Genomic DNA, 21627 nt, shown 5'->3' on the forward strand with positions numbered 1-21627 from the left:
CGTTCAGCCGGGAGCCCTGGCGCATCCATGCCCGCGGGGGCTCCCAGGAGGCCCACCGGCGGCCGGACTCACCTCTGCAGCCCGCAACCCGCAACCCCGCGGTGCCTAGTCAGTCTGTGGCCGGGGTATAGTCGTATATCTTTATAGGGTACATGTGATGTTTTAATACAGGCATAAAATGTGAATTAATCAAATCAGGGTAATTAGAGTATCCATCATCTCTGGCATTTATCATTGCTTTGTGTTAGGAACATTCCAATTCCACTCTTTCAGTTATTTTTAAATGATACCCTAACCTATTGTTGATTGTAGTCACTCTGTTGTGCTATCAAATATTGTTCACTCTATCTAACTATATTTTTGCGCCCATTAACCATCCTCACTTTATCCCCCCATCCCTGCTACCTTTCCCAGACTCTGGTAACTGTCATTCTACTCTCTTTAAACCACTTTGTTGTCCTTTCCCCCACCCTCGTCTACACTCTGTGATGCAAAGAGATACTTTTTGCCCCACTGTCAGATGACTTTGAATGTCATCTAATCCAGCGGTTTCCAAACCACGCTGAGCATCAACATCATCAACCTGGGGAGTACATTTAACAAAACAGGATCCTGGGTCCCAGCCCTAGATCCCAATTCAGTGAGTCTGAAACGGGGGCTAAAAATCTGCACCTCGAATAAGTGCCTTTAGATGATATAAACCCAGTTCCTCTGCAGCTCTTTTACAGTTAAGGAAACAGAGGCCCAAAGCCGTCACCGCCGGAGTCTTCCGATGGGACATTCATTATTCCGTGTTTTGTGTGTGGACAGATGGTCCTGAAGGGCATCTACTATTAATATAATTTCGTTTTGGGGAGGGCTTGCTTTTCTGGGTTCTCTAGGCTCCTCAAACGTAGCCTTTCTCCGCGTTCCTGTCACCGCAGGAGATGCGGTGGACTGGCGACTCTGCAGGTGCCACACCTGTCGCTCCCCAGCCCTGCGGGGGCCGGCACCTCGCGGATCTTGACCGCCCGGTGCAACTTGCAGGGAGGAGCTGGCGCCCCGCCCTCGGACCCGGGGCCCAGCATCCTCGCTCCGCCCTCGGTCCCGCGGCCCAGCATCCTCGCTCCGCCCCGCTCCATCCTCGCCCCGCCCTCTCTATCCTCGCCCCGCCCCTCCACTCTCGCCCCGCCCCCTCTATCCTCACCCCACCCCTCCATCCTCGCCCCGCCCCCCTCCATCCTCGCCCCGCCCCCCTCCATCCTCGCCCCGCCGCCCACCATCCTCGCACCGCCGCCTCCATCCTCGCCCCGCCGCTCCACATCCTCGCCCCGCCGCCTCCATCCTCGCCCCGCCGCTCCGCATCCTCGCCCCGCCCCCGCGCCTGCTCGCCCCGCCCCCGCGCCTGCTCGCCCCGCCCCCGCGCCTCCTCACCGCCCCCACCCGGAGTCGCGCACGCTGACTGGCGCCCGCGCGTCCCGGAAGCCGACGTCGCCGGCGGCCGCGCTGATAGCCCTATCATGGCATGGCGATCGGCGCGGGCTTTTCGGAGTTGCTTGGGCTGAGCTCCGCGGAAGTATGGCCGGGTCGAGTCAGCACCTGCGCGAACTGCAGGGACCTCCGCTCCCACCCAAGGACCTGGTGGAGGAGGACGAGGACTACCTAAGGGAGGATGTGGAGGAGGACGAGGACGCGGCGTTCGTGGACGCCGAGGAGCTCTGCAGTGGGGCGGTGAAGGCCGGCGGCCTCCCCGGGCGCCTCCGCGGTGAGGACGCTCCCTGCCCCTCGGGGCCTGGGGGGCCGGGCCGAGCGTTTCCCGTTCTGACTTCGTCCTCTGCAAGGCACCCTTCCCGAGACGGCCTAGCTGCTTCATCCTACTTAGGATAAAATAGTAACAGTAGCAGCGACTTCCTAAGCTCGCCCTTTACCTGTATCATCTCAATCTTCATGTTCGCAGTTCTTTGAGATCGTTTTACAGCTGAGGAAACAGTGGCCGTCGAGCCTGTATTCTTACCCAGAATCAGCACTTTTCACTATGACCCTATACTGCCTGGAGTAAAATACATCATTATTCTTCAGTTTCTTTAGAGGGGGAAAAAAAGCCCACAGGGAACACCTATATGCATTGTTGATTCATTAACCCGTGTTAATAACCTTGTGGTTGATGTTAACTTTGTATAAGTTTCCTGTGCTGAGAATTATACCTGTTATGTGGACTTTGTGATTGATAATTAAGAATATTGTAATGTGCAGACCAGTGTTGTTCGGCAGAACTTTCTGGAATGATGACAGTGTTTTATATCTGCACTGTCCCATATAATAGCTGCTGGCCACAGGTGACTATTTAGAACTTGAAATGCAGCCAGTGTAACTGAAAAGCCGAATTTTAAGTTTTATTTAAATTTAAATAGCCACGTGTAGGCGTGTCACGGTCCTGTTCAGTCCACAGCTGGACTTTGAGGTGTTGCCCCAGTTCTTGGGCTCCAGGCTTGGAAGAATCACAAGCCTTGGCCCATTCCACGGAGAGATGGCAGACACTCAGCAAATATGCATGAAGAATTTACTGTAAGGAAAGTTTAAGGTTGCAAAAGGAAAGGAAAGTACATTTCCTAAGGAGAAATGGGTCTGTCTCCACAATTGGAGAAGACACTGTCTACTTCTATGTTTTTCCTTTTATACGCTAGTAATTTTGGTAAAAGTTATAATTATTCATAACTATATGTCACTGTTTTGGGGACTGAATTCTTTCCAGGTATGGATATGACTTAAAGATTATGTTCCAATCATTTTTTCTATTATGTATACGATGATGGGGGAAATTCCACAGCTGTTCTCTTATTGGTGGTCCGTGTTCTGTGTTCTAATTACCCCATTCTTTAACTAAAAAACCATTCGCTCTTTATATTTTTTTGCAACCATTTCCTCCTTATTGTTTTTCTATAACTGCTTTCTCCTTTTTGTTTTTCTGATTTCCATTACCTCTCAGTTGTTTTTCTGTCCCTAAAAGTGGACAGTGTAGGTTTAGACAGAAAATTTTCAAGTATTTGTGAAGGGTTTAGTCATTAATTCTAAAGTATTATCAACTGGGTGGAATATTTCAAGCAAGATGTTTGGCACTGGGATAACCCAGAGAGATAAAATGACAAGGTTTTCTGTCTTAATGGAGCTTACCCTCTAGTGAATTAAACAGATATTCTTTAAATACTCACGGAAGTAACTATAATATTACTTAGTGCTTAGAAGGAATAATAAATAGTGTGTTGAGACATTATATTCATAAGATTCAAGAAAGACTTTCTTGAGGAAGTGAAAATTAAGCTGAGGCTGCTAGAAAATGTTTTAAACAGTAAGGAGGAGAACATTTAAGGGAAATGGAACAACTTAAGCAAAGGACCATGGCTTTTTTTTTTTTAGAAACTGCACGAAGGGCAGTATTGACTGAGGTCAGAATAGCAGAGAGGGGACTAGTTTTAGAAGAGGAACAACAGACATTTAACATGTACTGTGCTTACTTTTGAAATACAAAGATAAATAAAGCACTGTCCTGCTAGAGAGAGCTTACAGTGTAGTAGAGGGAGACAGAAAAACAGGCAGGATAAAGTGTTATAGGCACCCTAATAAATGTCTGTATAGGGTACTATGGAGAGAATTAAAGACAGTGGTGAGTTTGATGAAACATTGGGGAAGAGGTTTTTAAAACTAAGTTAACTTTTTTTTTTTTTTTTTTTAGTTTTAATTCCTGATGAAAACACTCAAGAACCATGTATTGTGTATGGACGTTTTCCAATAATGGGTCCTTGGTGGCGAGTGAAAGTACAAGTAAAGCCTGTGGGATTGAGGGGCTATCAAGTTCAAGGATTTCCATCTTATTTTTTACAGTCTGATATGTCACCACCAGATCAAGAACAAACCTGTTCCCTCTTTCTTAAAGAGTGTGAGTTCCCCGATGATGACCGCATGGAATTCTTAGCATGGGTAAAGGAGGTGTCAAGCTATAATGACCTAAGCTTTGAAAATCTTAGGGAAACATTAATAACTTTTTACAAGGAAAAGAGAAGGAAAGATCAAAAACAATCTGCAAAGAAAGAACAGGAAGAATTGCCACCAGATTGTGAGACGAGTCTCCCTATGACAAACTCAAGTAAGTGTCATGTTTGTCGTTGAGTTTTGCTATAATTGAGATACTTCATGACTAGAGTGTTTAAAATATTGCCACTATCATATTTTGGCATAGTATTTAAAATTAGTTTGTTGAAAGCTGTGTTTATAATGCTTTTGGGATTTGCCATTGGCATTTCAGGTTTCTCATCTGTAACATAAGAGGATTGTGCGAGATGACCTTTAAAATCCTGCCAGTTCCTTTCCAGCTCTAAAATTGTGACTCTCTTCTCTCTTTAACTTTAGTGTTCATGAGGATTACTTTGAGTCAGTAATCAAAAATTCAGTTGTTAATTATTTAAGAAGGCAGAGGAGAAAGACAAGGATACCAGTAATCCATTTTGGAAAGATTTCAGTCCAAAATGGTTTCCAGTAATTTTTTAATATAGCTGGTTTTCTGGACATCCATATATATATAGATATATATGATGTATGTATATTTTATATATATATACATACATATTATTTGATACATCTAAAATGAAATATCTATACAATATTTCATTTCTTAGATGTATCAAATAAGTTTGGTGGTGCATCAGTTAATGATTTCAATGACAAAAGAATCATAATTACAGTTGGGAAAAATGAAAACAAAGGTCAATATGTGTATATGATTTATTTTTTATCCTTAGCTTTAAATTTATATAATTGAGTCAAAATTTTTATTCTGATTCTATTGCAAGCAACAGGAAACAAAATGCTAAGAAGTAGTTCTCTAAGCATTTAAAGAACATAAATTTTGGTGGAAAACATAATGAAAACCATCTCAGTACAAAAGCAGTTGTCATATTATGATCAGTTTTCTTACTGGTTAAAGCAAATTTATTGATCTCTTTTTGACTTGGATTTCTTGAACTGGTTGTGCTAATTGAGAAAATCCTTCAAATCAGTCATTCTTTGGGCTCATTTGTTTGTTTTACTTTGTTCTTTTTGTTCCTTTCTGGTATCTTGTAGTTCCATATATAAATGTAATGACAGCTTTAAAGTTTCCAAAAATAATGGAATTCCTTCCAATTCTGCTGCCTCGACACTTTAAACGGCTCATCGACTCAGGTTCTAAAGAGGTATTGGCAAAGATAGAAGAAATTTTAGGTACGCATCCATGGAAACTTGGATTTAGTAAAGTAAGTAGGACGCTTGGCATTTAGTAACCTTGTGGAAGGTGGGATTTCTCAAGTTTAACAATTTTTGCATCTCTTTCAGTGGAAAAAAATGTGTATGCACCCAGTATTGATTTGTTTTTCTTTGAGTGTTACAGCTAAACATAAACTTCTTATGCCTATAGCTCTTATATAACTGTTAAGTCAATACATTTATAAATGAAAAACAAAATAACAAAATTGATGACATTCAAGTTATCAGTATTAGTTTAAATGTATCATTTAATTTAACATGACAAATGTTTTCCTATAACTACATTGTCATTTGCAACTTAAATATAGATCTCATTGAAGACAAAAGTTTTTATGAATTTGGCGAGTCCGTTTTGCTGTGCAACTCACTTTCCCACTTTTCAATTTGAGCTATTGAAAACTTTCATTATTCATAATGGTATATCATGATATCATTTGATTTTTATTAGGGACAATAACATCATTTACAGATGAATCCTCTTAATGTTCTTATTAGAGACAAAGTTTTTTTTTTTTTTTTTTTTTTTTGAGACAGAGTCTCGCTTTGTTGCCTAGGCTAGAGTGAGTGCCATGGCGTCAGCCTAGCTCACAGCAACCTCAAACTCCTGGGCTCAAGCAATCCTCCTGCCTCAGCCTCCCGAGTAGCTGGGACTACAGGCATGTGCCACCATGCCCGGCTAATTTTTTCTATATATATTAGTTGGCCAATTAGTTTCTTTCTATTTATAGTAGAGACGGGGTCTCGCTCTTGCTCAGGGTGGTTTCGAACTCCCGACCTCGAGCAATCCGCCCGCCTCGGCCTCCCAGAGAGCTAGGATTACAGGCGTGAGCCACCGCGCCCGGCCAAGAGACAAAGTTTTAAAGTGGCATTTTGAGGCTCCAGTGGTATTAGAAACCAAATGTGGCATTTAAATCTTGGTAGCACTTGGTTGTAAAGGGGTTTTCCATAATTTCATAACTATATGAAAATATAATTAAGAAATTCAGAGGTAATTCTTGGACACTCAAGAATGTTTATGGACTCTCAGTTTGAGAAATACTGGAATGATGAATTTGTTCCTTATGTAAAATGTCTGTAGATTCAGTATGTTTTGAAAGATAAGATTCAGGAACATCAAATTATTATATATATTTATTTGGTGGAGAGGAGAGGCAAAGCAATGAGAGGTAAGAGGCAGATAATAGTAATAGTTTGCCTTTTTTTAAAAAAAGAACCCTGTAAAATCTGTCATTCTTTCTATAGATATATTAAGAAAACTTTAGGGATCTAAAAAATTATGGCTGTTACTAAGAATAAATTATATAAAATGTTATTATTACAAATATACACTATGTCAGGTTTATACAGCTCAGTAACATTTATTGGGACTTTACCAGTGTAGAGTGGAGATGTGATCAAGCCCTCACCCTTGTCATCGCTGAGCACACTGTCTTCCTGCTGAGGTGTAGTCCTTGTGTTTTTCTTTATGGTCAATAAGTTTGAGGCTTTATCTGTAAAGATCCTAGGGTCAGCCTTCTGCCCTCCCTCCCACTATCCATTCCTGTAAAGCATTATCAGCTGAGCACAGTATAATCCTAGCACTTTGGAAGGACAAGGGAGGAGGATTCCTTGAGGCCAGGAGTTCGAGACCAGCCTGAACAACATAGTGAGACCTTTCTCTACAAAAAAATGGAAAAATTAGCTGAGTATTGTGGCATGTAGTTGTAGTTCCAGCTGTTCAGGAGGCTGGGGCAGAAGGATTGCTTGAGCCCAGGAGGTCAAGGTTGCAGTGAGCTATGATGAAGCCACTGCACTCCATCCCTCCATCCTGGGTGACAGAGTGAGACTCTCTCTCAGACAAAAAAAAAAAAAAGCTGTTGGAGCCCTAGATTCTCTTCCCAGCATAGGCATTAACTGATTAGCCCTTCCCATCCTAGCAAGAGGAATAGAGGAAGAGAGGTTCACCTGGAAGATATTCAATTGAGAGATTCCAAACTTGGGGACACCAGATGAGGATGAGGCAGGGATTACCTGATGGTGACTTAGGTTTTTCATTAGGGAACAGTCCTTTCCCTTCCCCCATGTCAGTATCTGGAAGTCTTCTGTCCAGTCACTCTCTCAGAGAAGGATCATACGTGGGCAATTTAAGCCTGGTTGTAGCATTCTAGGACTCAAATGGGAAAAGGAGGCTTGCGGTCCCACCATTTAGCATGTAAACCACCATGCAGGTATTGTATGAGTTTGCTGGGGCTGCCATAACAAATACCACTAACTGGATGGCTTAAACAACAGAAATTTATTGTCTTACAGTTGTAAGAGGCTACAAGTCTGAGATCAGTGTCGATGTGATTTTGATTTTTTCTGAGGCTTCTCTTCTTGGCTCATAGGGGGTCATCTTCTGTATCTTCACATGGTCTTCCTTCTGTGCCAATCTGTTTATCACTTCTTAAAAGGACACCAGTCATATTGGATTAGGGCCCACCCTTAGAACTTTATTAATGAGGTCAATGATCTCATTTAACCCTTATTAATACCTCTTTAAAGATCCTACCTCTAAATATAGTCACATTCTGAGGTACTGGGGCTTAGGACTTTAACATATGAATTTGGGGGAAACACAATTCCGTCCATAAAAGGTATGGAGGCTTCAGGAGTGATATCTCCGTGAAAAAAAATGGAGCTGGTAAATGACCTGCTCAGTGGATTATGGTGAAGGGAATTCTATACCTCTTACGTAGAGTTTGGGCAGAATTATTGTTAGACACATAGAAAACAAAATGAGCCAAGAGAATGAAGCAGATGTTAACTTCATGATACACACTGATTTCAGCACAAAAATTAATGTGATCGTAGTACATCATGTCACTCAGCTATGAATCCTATTTATATAAGCATCATAGACACCCTGCTTAACCAAAATTGATTAACAAAATATATACTACAATTTTTTTCAAAGATGGGGGGAGGAGATGTAGCACCTGTGGAGGTGATGGTATAAGATAGAGTGATGTTCCATAGAGAAAGACTTTGCATAAGTTAATAAATATCTAAATAATAATAAATATCTTTAGTAAATATCTAAAAATCTCAAAATAAATATCTAAAAAATTTTTTTGAAAATCAAGGAATAATATAAATAGTACTTACAAGTGTAGAGATAAATGCTGGAAGAAATAACTAAAAAGTGTTGGAGGTTTTGCCTAGAAGGCATGGGGAAGTGTAAGGCAGAGATTCCTATTTTTTGTGGTAAGCCTTATGTATTATTTGACTTTTAAAACTGTATGTGTATTATTTTGATAAAATATCATTTTAATTTAAAAATTATGTAGATCTCTAATCACAGTACAATTTAACACATTAACTGCCATGTGAATTGTGTTTAGCTTATGCTACTTTTGGGCCCAGGGGCCTTGTAAAACATATGAAGACTCAATTCTCTGAAACGAATTCAGTAAGTATGTTGTAAGTCACATACAACTCAATTGATGTAAGGTATAAAAATTGATTCTAGTGCCATATGAGTTGCATATAATTCACGCACAGAAAACAATACAAAAATAACAAATTTTTCATTAAATTAGAAAGGATCGTTTTGTTTCCAAGGTTTTTATTCTATTTTCATAATACAACACTGTGGGAAAAACCTTTTTTTGTTTGTTTGTTTGTTTTTATTTTATAATAAAACACCAGGGAAAAAATTTTTTCTAGTGTGGCAGTCAATGTGTTAAAAAAGTTAGTGATGTTAGTTTTATAGTTTTTTCCTCCAAATTTAGTTAAAAGTCATGTCTTCTGGGACTTAGTAAGATTATCAATATATAATGCAGTTTTTACTGTAATTCGAATACATTTATCAACATTTATAATTTTTGTAAAACAACTTGAACTTTGTTTCTTAAAGATAACCTACAGAGAATTGAAACTTTTGCGATGTGAGGCAAGTTGGATGGCATTTTGTCAGTGCACGTCTCTTCTCCAGCTGATGACTGATTTGGAGAAGAATGCATTAATAATGTATTCTAAACTGAAGCAGATGTGTAGAGAGCATGGGCACACATATCTTGAAGAAGCTGACTTAACTTCGATATTGTCAGAGCACATGTCATTTCAGGATGCCTGGGAATCGCTAAAGTTTTTGAAGGATATTGGTGTGGTAGCATGCGAGAAGGCCTGTGTCTTCCCTTATGACCTTTACCAGGCTGAAAGAAGCATTGCCTTTTCAATATGTGACCTGATGAAGAGTCCTCCTTGGCACTTACATGTTGATGTCAAAAAGGTGCTTGCATCTATTCACACCACAAAACCTGAGAATTCAAGAAGTGATGATGCATTGAGTGAAAGCAAACCTGAGGATGCATTGAGTGAAAGCAAACCTGATGATGCATTGAGTGAAAGCAAACCTGATGAAAATCCTGTGGCTGTTGTAGACTCACAGGACAGTGGTGACCATATCTGGACTAATGATGACAATGAAATTAATGAAGAAATAAGTGAAGTCCAACTGGATCAGGATCAGGTGGCTGCTTTGGAAATGATTTGCTCTAATGCCGTGACAGTCATAAGTGGGAAAGGTGGTTGTGGGAAGACCACAATTGTTAGCCATCTTTTTAAGCATTTAGAGCAGTTGGAAGAAAGAGAAGTAAAAAAAGCTTGTGAAGATTTTGAGCAAGACCAGGATGTCCCAGAAGAATGGATTATGTTTACTGAGCAAAGTCAGCCGGACGCTGTCAAGGCTATAGAAATTTTGCTCACGGCACCTACAGGGAAAGCAACTGGCTTACTGAGACAGAAAACTGGTTTCCATGCATATACGCTATGTCAGGTAAAATCTTTGACATTTCATTAGTAGATAAAACATTTGCCTTAAACACAAACTTATTTATCATCTTTGGACTAGGGTTGCCAGATGTAGCAGATAAAAATACAAGTAATTTTTAAGTATAAGTATGTATTAATACCAAATATTTCATGGACATGCTTATACTAAAAAGCCTTTTATTGTGTGTTTGAAGTTTAAATTTCCTGGGTGTCCCATATTTTATTTGTCAGTCCCATCTTGAGCTAGTGTATAGGGGAACCTGGCTACAAAACTATTGGAGTCCTCAAACTGCTCATAGATGGGGCCTGTATGAAGCTGGTAACACTGGAAATATAGTGGAAAGTGTCAATTAGGCATTTCTAAGATAACTATTGAATGTATTAAATAAGGCAACAATCAGAGGTAATTCCAAATATACTATTACAAGACATGGCCCTGAGGGAATGAGGATTTTGTTGAAAGGAATTGATACTTTTGGGTGGGAAATATGAAGGCTTTACTTAATAGACATGTTGAATCTAGTTTTGGTAGAAAAATTAAATAATGATATGATACCATTTAAAAAATCTGTATATACATACAGGTTGAAAATCCGAAATCTGAAATGCTCCAATGAGCTTTTCCTTTGAGCATTATGTTGGCACTCAAAAGGTTAAGGATTTTGGAGCATCCTAGATTTCAAATTTTCAGATTAGGAATACTCAACCTTTAATATCCACATTTATAACAGAGAACTGTTTCTCGAAGGATATACACTAAAATGTTGAATATTCTCTGGTTGCAATTTCATAACCAATTTTTTTTCTTAGCTGTATTTTAAAAATAATATCACCTTTGTAACAAGTAGTTTTGCTGTTTAATTGTTGTTGAGTAGGTGGTGAGGAAGCTTAGAATACTTGAAAGGAAAAGTAGTATTTTTATAATTATGTTGAAAAAAAAAGCACTTTATTTCCAGAATGGAATAATATAGTTAGGAGAAGAGGAGGGCTTAAGTTGGGTATCTCAGAAGGCCAAGAGAATGTTTATTTGGGAATGGAAAAGAATAGGGAGCTTTCTCTGGTCCCGAGTGACGAGAGAAGTGTTGAGATTTTTGCAGTGGAATAGTGGAATGTGTGAAACTTATTAAATTAAACACACTACTCATTAGGAGGCATTTTTAAAAACTATTTGATAATTTTTTGTTTTTAGATCTATTTAATGTGTCTTTTTTTGAATATTCATCTCTATAACTTTTGTGTTCTGTTTCTTTAGCCTTTTCCTTATGTTTCTCTCCTTCCCCCCAAATTAAGAATTTTGTTTTAAAATAACTTGCTGTTAATTTATTTTTGTAAATGTTATAACCTGACTTTAGAAATGCCATACTTTGCTTGTAGGTCAATTATAGCTTCTATGTATGGAAAAATAAGATGACCAAGGACAGGCCATGGAAGTTTGCTTCGGTTAGAGTTCTGGTTGTGGATGAAGGGAGTTTGGTATCCGTAGGAATCTTCAGATCTGTTTTAAATTTATTATGTGAGCACTCCAAACTTAAAAAGCTTATTATCCTTGGTAAGTTAAAATATTGTTTTAAATTCTAAAATTTAGGTCAAAATATTGTGGTTAGTTGGTATCATTTTACTGTATCATTTCCTAAAGGTGGAAAATCATTTCTCAGAATGCATACCAAATCTACACCTAGTTAAAACTGACCATTCTCCTAATCAGCTCGAGTAGTTCTTTGTTTTGGCCAGGAAATTAGCAGGCTAGGATATGAAGGATTACTGCTAATCACCTAAATGATGGCTATTAAAATAGTAAAAATGTCACAGACTCAAAGTAAATCAGGAAATAGTAAAAAGGCTGAATTATAAACCACTTAAAAGTTATTTTATAATGCTAAGCTAATATAACTCAAATTAGACCTCATCAGCCTCTTAAGTCCTTTAAATCCTGATGAGATTCAGTTAGGTTCTGTTGGGTAATAGTAGTAGTGATCTGTAGACTGTATGATTTAATGGTAAAAAACTGTAATTTGAGAATCAAATTGTATTTAAATAGTTTTTTAGATATTTGAGGATATTTTATATGCAGTTAGTTCTATTAATGGCTTAAGCATTCTCCTTATTTCCACCCAGTACATATTTTTCTTATCTCTAGGTTTGTTTGTTTCAAGCCAAAAAAAAGATTTTTAAAATTTTTTTTGAGACAGAGTCTCACTTTGTTCCCCGGGTTAGAGTGCCGTGGTGTCAGCCTAGCTCACAGCAACCTCAAACTCCTGGGCTCAAGCAGTCCTTCTGTCTCAGCCTCCTAAGTAGCTAGGACTACAGGCATGCACCACCATGTCCGGCTAATTTTTTCTATATATTTTTAGTTGGCCAATTAATTTCGTTCTATTTATAGTAGAGACAAGATTTCACTCTTGTTCAGGCTGGTTTTGAACTCCTGACCTCAAGCAATCCGCTCGCCTGGGCCTCCTAGAGTGCTAGGATTACAGGTGTGAGCCACCGAGCCCGGCCCAAAAAAAAAGATTTTTAATAGAGCAGAGAACATTATCATTAGATTACCAAAATTTGTTATCGAATGCATTTAGTTTATTTTATATTTATACATTTATTTTATGTATTTGAGACCATAGATTCTCCCATGTTCAGTAAGACTTTGAGCAGAATTGAAAAAATGACTAAATACTAGATTTCCAAGGCCTGTTTATTTTTTTGCAAGTTGGCCCCTGCACAGTTTTCTTGTGGTTATAGGTATGAAAGAAGTCCAACTTAAATTTTGTTACTTTATTATGTTATTCGTATTTTTTATATCTTATACTGTTAATTTAAATGTTTTTTGTTAAATATTTTTAAAGACATTTGTCTTTTTTTTTTTTTTTTTTTTGAGACAAAGTCTCAGTCTGTTGCCTAGGCTAGAGTGCTGTGGCATCAGCCTAGCTCATAGCAATCTCTAACTGCTGGGCTCAAGCAATCCTTCTGTCTCATCCTCCCAAGTAACTGGGACTACAGGCAGGCACCACCATGCCCGGCTAATTTTTTCTGTGTATTTTTAGTGGTCCAGCTAATTTCTTTCTATTTTTAGTAGAGACGCAGTTTTGTTTTTGCTCAGGCTGGTCTTGATCTCCTGACTTTGAGAGCGATCCTCCTGCCTCAGCCTCCCAGAGTGCTAGGATTAGAGGCGTCAGCTACCGCGCCAGGCTTAAAGACATTCTTAAATAATTTTAAACAAAGATTTTTTGTTTTTTTTTTTTTTCCTCAGGAGAAGTCTTTGTAATCATATAAGTAATCTTATAATTATATCAGTGGGGAGAAATAAAAATGCTTTCTAAATTTTAAAATCCTGGTTACCCGAAATGTACTGTATCTATTTTTTTTTTTCCCTTTTAGGTGATATTAGACAGTTACCCAGTATTGAGCCTGGTAACTTGCTGAAAGATCTTTTTGAGACTCTTAAGTCAAGAAATTGTGCTGTTGAGCTAAAGACAAACCATAGAGCAGAATCTCAGCTAATTGTGGACAATGCTACAAGGTATAATATAACTAAGATTTTGCATTTTCTTTCTTTTGTATTAAGAATAAAAGTTTAAAAAATTGACTTTTGAATTAGAATGATTTAGTGTAATAGATTTATTAATACTATACCTTTTAGTAAACTTCTTCTATCCTTTAGCTGTATACCATTTGCCCCATAGTTAGAAAAACAAAGTTAATGTTTTCATTACTAGTCCAACATAAGCCTATTACTAAAATTTAAGAATGGATATGTTTTCCTTATTTTAAAAATGTATATATGAATTAAAGTTGCATTAAGCTTAGAGATGAATAAACCCAAAGGGAACAGAGACTTGGAAATGAGTTCATTTGAGTTCAAAGGAGAATTGGGGAAGAAATTTCCCCTAATTTTTGTGGAGGAAATACCAAAGCAAAAACATATAATGTGGTATTTCACTCCTAGATGAATTCTGGAGGCACCCATGGCATATTACTTCCACTTAAAAAGAATCTTTTTCTTTCCTTCATCTTTGCATAAGCCTTTGGAGTGATCCTCTGTGGGCTTAGGCATTTGGTTTCTCCATAATCCATATATCAGAAAATCACAATTATTACTATTTCATGACATTTACTTTAATACAGTCATGTGCCACATAATGACATTTTGGTCAACAACAGATGATATCTATGACGGTAGGCCCATAACATTACAATACCATAATTTTACTATGCCTTTTCTATGTTTAGATATGTTTACATACACAAATAATTACCATTGTGTTACAGTTGCCTACAGTATTCAGTATAGTAGCATGCTGTACAGGTTTCTAGACAAGAGCAATAGGCTGTATACCATATAGTTGAGGTGTGTAGTAGGCTATACCGTGTACATTTGTGTAAGTATGCTCTATCACGTTCACATAATGAAATATCCTAATGATACATTCTCAGAATATATCCCTGTCATTAGCATTAAGTGATGTGATTGTATTAAAATCTATAGATGTGATGGAACCTTGGACTACTAAGAGGATGTTTTAGCCAATGGACCAAAATTTATCTTTGTTTTTTACTCTTTTTTAAGTATTGTTTTTGTTGCTTGAATATCTCCTTGGTTGAATGTCAGCAGAAACTATTATTAATAGAACATTCAGAACCTACTTTCTCTATCCCCTTGTCTACCCTGGACAGGATAGTGGGAGTAGAAGTGAAATTAACAGGAATAGGGTAGACAATGTGAGTTCATATTAAGATATTAAGAAAAATAATGGAGTTGGATGTGTAATATTCTTTTCCTGAAATCCTTCTGCTTCTCTCTAAAAGGCCACCTAATTCTAAAGGCCAAAAAACTTGGAAGAATCTATAGTACATTAGATTTCTTAGAACTCAATTTTATCTGAAACACAGAAATTTTTTAAAGTAGCTCTTTCAATATCATTTGGTTTGTGCTGTGCTCCTTTCATCATTTCTTCTTAATCATCTTCCCCAAATATTTATTGACTGTGAAGGATCCCTGTGATATACCAGGGAAAAGCTCCTAGAGATAGAAGGATGCTGTATGTCCTGGCTACAAAGCGAAACAGAGAAATACCCGATGATTCTTAAGACTCCAATTAAATCTGTACTATTTATACTAAGGACAGCCTTTTCCTTCTTCTTTCCTCCCTTTCAAGTCTTGTTTGAGAAAAGTTGAAGATGACACAGTAGGATTTCCCCACCTCTGATCACCCGGCTGCTGTTAGATCTGCTTGGGGAATCAGTCTTCTCTTCTTCCAAATAACCAAGGAGAGGCTCTGTTATGACAAGCCACCTGTACCGTACTCTGTTTTCTAGTGTGACTTGTGGTCTTGGAAAATATAAGAATGAAGGAAAGATGAGGAGGGAATAGACACTCGGTTCAGTTGGGAAAATGGGAGCATATGTGCAATATACACAGAAGAAAGAAGAGTATGGTGTAAATGGATGGAAAAGGCCCCAAGGAGTCCAAATTAATTCAAATAGAAAGGGATATGGAGGCAAATGGGCCTAGATTTGCTTTCCAGTTCTCCTGCATCTATCTCTGTGGCCTTGGGCAACCCATTGTGCCTGATTAAGCCTCACATTGCTCACCTGAGAAATAAGGGCCTTACCTTTCATGTATAGTTCTTTTGTGGTCTGGAGATAAGTCAGTCAAGTTCTAAGAATGGTGCTCAGTAAGTCCTCTGATAATTTTTTTGGATGCTTTTAGTTTGTTAGGGGTTGGAGACCAATTGCTAAAATGTAGTACAGTAACTACATGGTCTTCTATTAAAACTCATTTACTATTTAAAATGTATATCTGGGTGGCCTTTCTCCCTATTTATTATTATCTATTAACAGGTATTAAGTATTATAAGGACATAAATTCTGATCATATATGAACACACATTTTTAGATTATAATGCTCTTTGTCTATGTATTTTATCTTTATTTAAGAATCTCAAGGCGCCGGTTTCCAAAATTTGATGCAGAACTAAATATCTCTGAAAATCTAACACTCCCCATTTCAATTCAAGATAAGACATTTATTTTTGTCAGACTCCCAGAAGAAGATGCCAGTTCTCAGTCATCTAAAAATAATCATCAGTCTTGTAAGTATGAAATTGTAGGATATGAGGGTTAAATATAAGTATTTCAGTTTTAATATAGTTATTAAATGACTAGTTATACTTCTCTTTGATGATAAAGATATCACTAATAAAAAATGAGGCAATAAATTAACTTATTAATCATCCAAAGCAGAATATACTAGATTTTTGTTAAGAAGTAAGCTTTTGACACATAGTAAGTGCTCAGTAAATATTTGTTGAATGAATAAATCGATGTAGATGATTTCATTTAAAATAAAACAAAACTCCAGTAATCCAAGTTCATTCAGGAGAAAGCAAGGCTTAATTAATGAAGTTTTTCTTTTAGAGCAGCTTGAAAAGCAAATACTTTTATTTTAAGTACAAATACTTAATACTAATAAAAACAAATAGTTTTATTTTGCTGTAGAACAATAGTTATAGCTGTCAAACTGCTGCCAGGTTTAGTTCCTAATAGTTCTGTTTTATAAAATGAACAAACATTGCTTCTAATTATGGGTGTTAGGATGACAATGTGACAGGGGTGAGAAAGAACATGTGTATGACCCATGTCATGTCCACTTAACTATCTGTAAAATGGGAATCATATTTAATAGCACCACTGTCTGTAAAGCTGTGGTGAGTCTTAAAGACATTTATCAGTTATGAGGCACCATAGAAATGTTAGTTTTTTGTGATTAATAGATATTATGAAATCAGCTGTTGCAAATGCATTTTTTAAATAGACGGAACCTCCCTTGATCTTTACTTGCATTATAAACTGACTTTGCAAACTTTAAAAAAAAAATAATGTAATGATTTACTCAAAATTGATTTAGTAAGATTTAAATGATTATTACTGAGGATTTATTGTAGTTGCCAAGAGTGTACAATACAATATTTATCTTTATATAAGTTTCCCACTTATCTACTTTCACTGCATATGTGAAATTAAGTGACATACAACTTTATCTGTACACCTTTTCTCCTTTTTTTGTCTCACACACACACAAATTGTTGAGTAAATTATACCCGTTATCACAAAGTACAAAGACTTAAGACAGTATTCATATCTGCACTAGAATTTCAGAGATACTAAAATGTGAAAAAATGTATCTCTTAGGATCAATAAAATACAATATATATATTGATCTATAAGATGTAGAGAGGGCGAAAAAAGCAAGGTATAGAACAGTAAGATCCTGTACCTATAAAAGGAAATAATATACTGGGAGAACTCTGAAAATCCCTGCTCTTGCAGACCAGGGGTTGGCCATTTTCTGGTGATAATTCCCCTTTATCTGAAAAATGAAGGGCTCAGTAAACAGCTAATTTAGTTTTTCTGGAGTAGGGCATCACAAGGCCTGGGCCTTTTCATTCCCCCATGATTCATCTGCTACTAGGGAAGCAAACAAAATTCTAGAATGTTCTTACCCTGATTTTTATATCTTCTTTCTCTCCTGAGAAATGTTTGCCCTTTTATACTATTACCAGGAGAGACTAGAGGAAGCCTGCTTCTCAGCATTCCAGTATGAAGGGACAAGTTATAATCATCTAGGCTCTAAAAATGGGAGGCAGGCTACCCTGTCCCATTTGGGAATGACTTATATTTCCATGAGCCTAAGTTTTCACATTCATAATACAGATGTCATTAGAGGTCACATTACTTAATAGCTGGGGGGACATGAGCACCCTTGGGTTGGAATGGATGTCTCCCACTGTGCCAGGGTCAACCTTTTAGTTGCTGAATTGTGGGGAGGTCTGGAGAGATAGAAAGGTGGTTGGGGTAGTGAGTGGAGCATTGTAGTGTTACGGGAGTGGCTATTTTCCAGCTAATACAGCGGTATTTTATATTGGTACGTCCTAGCTAAATAAGAGCTCTGGCTATAATACCTTCCTCATGTGGGTGTTGTGGATACTAAGTTAAGTGAGATAACATAAAGCATATAAATTCTCAAATTCTCACTCATTACTGCTATTACCACAGGACCTCGAAACAGGAAGTTTTACATTAATTAGTAATTCTGCTACACAATTTTATACTCTTGCTCATTGCTTAAATTCAGCATTCAGAAACTGACCATCAGTGAACACACAGTGAGTGTGTTACAAATTAGGAGCCCTCCTGGCCAGGGTTGTCCTCTCTGCTGAAAGTGGATGTCTGAAACTCTTCCTTCCATTCCCTTTCCTACTGCTCTGGCTGATGTAGGGAATGACATTGACATTTCCGTGGTGAACTTGCATGTCATTTGTTTTCTTGGTTCCCCTTAGGAGAAATTCTGAATTATTAATAGTTTCTCCATAGAAAGTGTTATAATTGAATGATTTTCTGTGTTAACTTTTTTCTCTTGAATTATCAGATTTATATTCTGCGGTTAAAACTTTACTGCAAGAAAATGACTTGCAAGATGCAAAAACATCACAATTTATTGCATTTAGAAGGTAAAGCAGTTAACGATTTTTTAACGTTTTTAATCTAGCTTTTACTCTCATAATTTACTAATGTTTGGGTTCTGTTTGGATGGGAGACTCTCCTATTTCATCACTGTTAATCCTCTTATTTTGGGGTATTTTTTTAGACGTGGCAAAGGATACTTTCTAAATAGGGCTTTTTCTATCAAATATTGTCTTTAGAAAAGTCATAGGAAATCTTCATGGAATAAAAGTTTATGTTAAGATAAAAATCCTTTTTCCTAGAGAACGTTCTGGAAACTTTTTAGAGAATCTGGTATGTCATAATTGTTGATAAGATAAATAAGCACATAACAGATGCCATTAAGGTGACCCTTGCCCTTTCATGTGTTTCAGGCAAGACTGTGATCTCATCAACGACTGCTGCTGCAAGCACTACACAGGCCACCTAATCAAGTGAGTGTCTTCAAGAACTGAAACTTTTGAGGACAGTCCTTTCTTGATTTGCTGTTCTTTTGTTTGCTTTGACATTTATCACAGCCACATATTTAAAAATATTTTTCCCCTCATTTGTGAAATATAATAATCTCTTCAATTAAATATAATATATATCCATAGGAATTGACTTTTTGGTAGTGAGTGTATTAAGAAGAAAACTAAGGAATGAAATTTTCCTTATGATTTCCAGGTTGGCAACCCACAGCTTGTCCAAGATGAGTGTGGGGAGTTCAGGCAAATTTTAAAATTATAATATATGTTTAGTGCTTCTAAGAATCTTAGCAATAGGATGCCTGCAGAGAGCACCTTAGTGAGTGTACATCAGAGACTTGTGAGTGTAGAAAAGCCACTGTGTTCATACACAGGAGAAATTTACTCATTTCTCTTGAGTTTAACTATACCTACTCTTTGTCAAGTGTTGAGATCGTAGAGATGTACAGGGTACAGGAGGAGCTCCTGTCTGCTGAGGGAAGACACCCAAAAATCTGGAGGGAGGTTGACAAAGAGCTAGGAAGCATGGGCCTGAGGCTGTGCACTCAGCATCCTAGTGGTAACTGGTAGCTTCTCCAGGTAACTTCCCCTTCCCAGGTATGTGAAAGAGGACACTTATACAGAATTTCCCTTACAGAGGTGTAGTAAGTATGAGATGAAATAATCAAGCACTTACCACGGTAACTGGCGTATCACCACCATTTATCCATTTGCTGCTGTTATTCTGATACAGTGTCATAATCATTACAACAGAAATATGTTGTAGGACCCGAAATAGGGTAGTAATAGGAGAGATTGGAGAGGAAGGATGGATTTTAGTGGAAGAATCAGTGAGATTTTTGGTAATTTAGAATATAGAGGGAAGGAGAGACATTAGCATTTATGCCAAAATTTCTAACTTGAAAGTATTTGGCTGTGATGTGTCATTGGGTTTGAGGAGATGCAGAGAGTGTGTGTGAATAGTCAGATGACAGCTATGGGAGCCTGATTTCTTGCTGACCACTAGAGAATGAAAGTGATGTACAGAGAGTGTAGAAATCATTTTGGTAATTGGATCACATCTGAATGGGAGTTAATGTTTAAACAAATGAAATTGAAATTTTCCTAACTTTGATTATGTGTTTTCCAACCCAGAGACCATCAGAACAGACTTATATTTGGAATTGGTGATAAAATTTGTTGTACCAAAAATGCGTACCTCTCGGATTTACTGCCTGAAAATACCTCTGCAAGTCAGCAAGACAGTGATCTAGATGCCAGTCATACTCCTCGTGATTTTTCTAAAAATAAGCATGACTTTGAAAGTAATATTCGACTGTGCAATGGAGAAATATTTTTCATTACAAATGTAAGTGAAAACAGAAAATAATACCTTTTTACCGATTAGAGATATATAGTTGGGTTTTTTAATTGTGCTATGGTGGATTCAGAATCTAATTATATGAGAGTTGATATTCTTGTTCTGTAATTTTTTGTTAAGGATTTTTGCATCTATATTTATGAGGGATATTGGTTTATAGTTTTCTAGTGATATCTTGTCTGGTTTTGGTATCAGAACAATGCCAGCTTCATAAAATGAGTTGGGAAGTGCCCCTTCTTATTTTCTGGAAGACTTTGTAAAGGAACATATTTTTAAGAAAATTGAAATATTTGAGTAACAAAAAACAAGGCACAAGTGAGACCCATATTTTAAAAGGCATCATTTCCTTGGTTGCTGCTTAAATATAGATACTATAGAGTGGTTGCCTTGTTATTTGTTCTGATTGTGTAGACGCCTTCCTAAACTTACAATATTTGAAAGCTGTGAAGAAAAGCAAACTTTTTAAAGAGTCTTTACAGACTTATGTAGTCACTATAAGAAATGAAATAGATTTCAAAATAAGGAAGAACATAGACTCTGTTCACAGAGTCAAACTGAAGTTAAGTTTCCAGGACTGAAAACTTCTATTTGTGTTTATTCAAATATTTGGATGTGGATATATTGTTTGTGCTCAAGTTTTGATTTTAAGCCTTTTGAAATTCTTAATTGTAATGAATATACATGCTATTTTACTTAGAACATGCTTATATTTTATGTTCAACCCAAAGATAGAACATCTTTTCTATGTGCATATTTGAAGACATACAAAATAATTCTTTATTTTGGTGACAGGATGTGACTGATGTAACTTTTGGAACAAGAAGATTTTTGACCATTAGTAATATGGCTGGTTTGGAAGTAACTGTGGATTTTAAGAAACTAATGAAATGTTGTCGCATAAAACATGCATGGGCAAGGACTATTCACACCTTTCAGGTAAGAGTGGACTTTTATAAAGCTATTTGAATACTTACCAAGCCACAGAGTACCCTGCATTGTTTTCTTTATAATTTTTGTTGCTTTTATTTTTTTAGTTATGAAACAGAATGCATAGAAGTATAGAAAATGCTATACAGATACTAGCCTTCAGCTCTTTTTTGCTTCAGGAACTAAGATATGGTTAAAGTCTCATCCTTTAGGTCTTCCCCTACATGTCTCAGTCTCCAGTATGGCTTGGCATGACACTGTATTAATCTTGTTTTTATCTAAAATTTTGATATTTTGTTCATCCTGGATCTT

General features: G+C 37.3%; 1 protein-coding gene across 1 annotated transcript in view; it reads left to right on the forward strand.

Annotated features, from left to right (window-relative positions):
• The first annotated feature begins 1475 nt into the window (after nt 1-1475).
• HELB (DNA helicase B) overlaps nt 1476-21627 on the forward strand; it is a 30382-nt gene continuing 10230 nt past the window's right edge. The window contains exons 1-11 of the mRNA XM_012782410.2: nt 1476-1744; nt 3710-4120; nt 5095-5264; nt 9152-10072; nt 11443-11617; nt 13438-13579; nt 15997-16151; nt 18488-18569; nt 18936-18995; nt 20163-20376; nt 21181-21324. Coding sequence (XP_012637864.2) covers nt 1558-1744; nt 3710-4120; nt 5095-5264; nt 9152-10072; nt 11443-11617; nt 13438-13579; nt 15997-16151; nt 18488-18569; nt 18936-18995; nt 20163-20376; nt 21181-21324 — 2661 coding nt within the window. The 5' untranslated portion in view covers nt 1476-1557. The remainder of the gene's footprint in view (nt 1745-3709; nt 4121-5094; nt 5265-9151; nt 10073-11442; nt 11618-13437; nt 13580-15996; nt 16152-18487; nt 18570-18935; nt 18996-20162; nt 20377-21180; nt 21325-21627) is intronic.

This window comes from Microcebus murinus, chromosome 10 (assembly GCF_040939455.1).
Source record: "Microcebus murinus isolate Inina chromosome 10, M.murinus_Inina_mat1.0, whole genome shotgun sequence".
NCBI lineage: Eukaryota > Metazoa > Chordata > Mammalia > Primates > Cheirogaleidae > Microcebus > Microcebus murinus.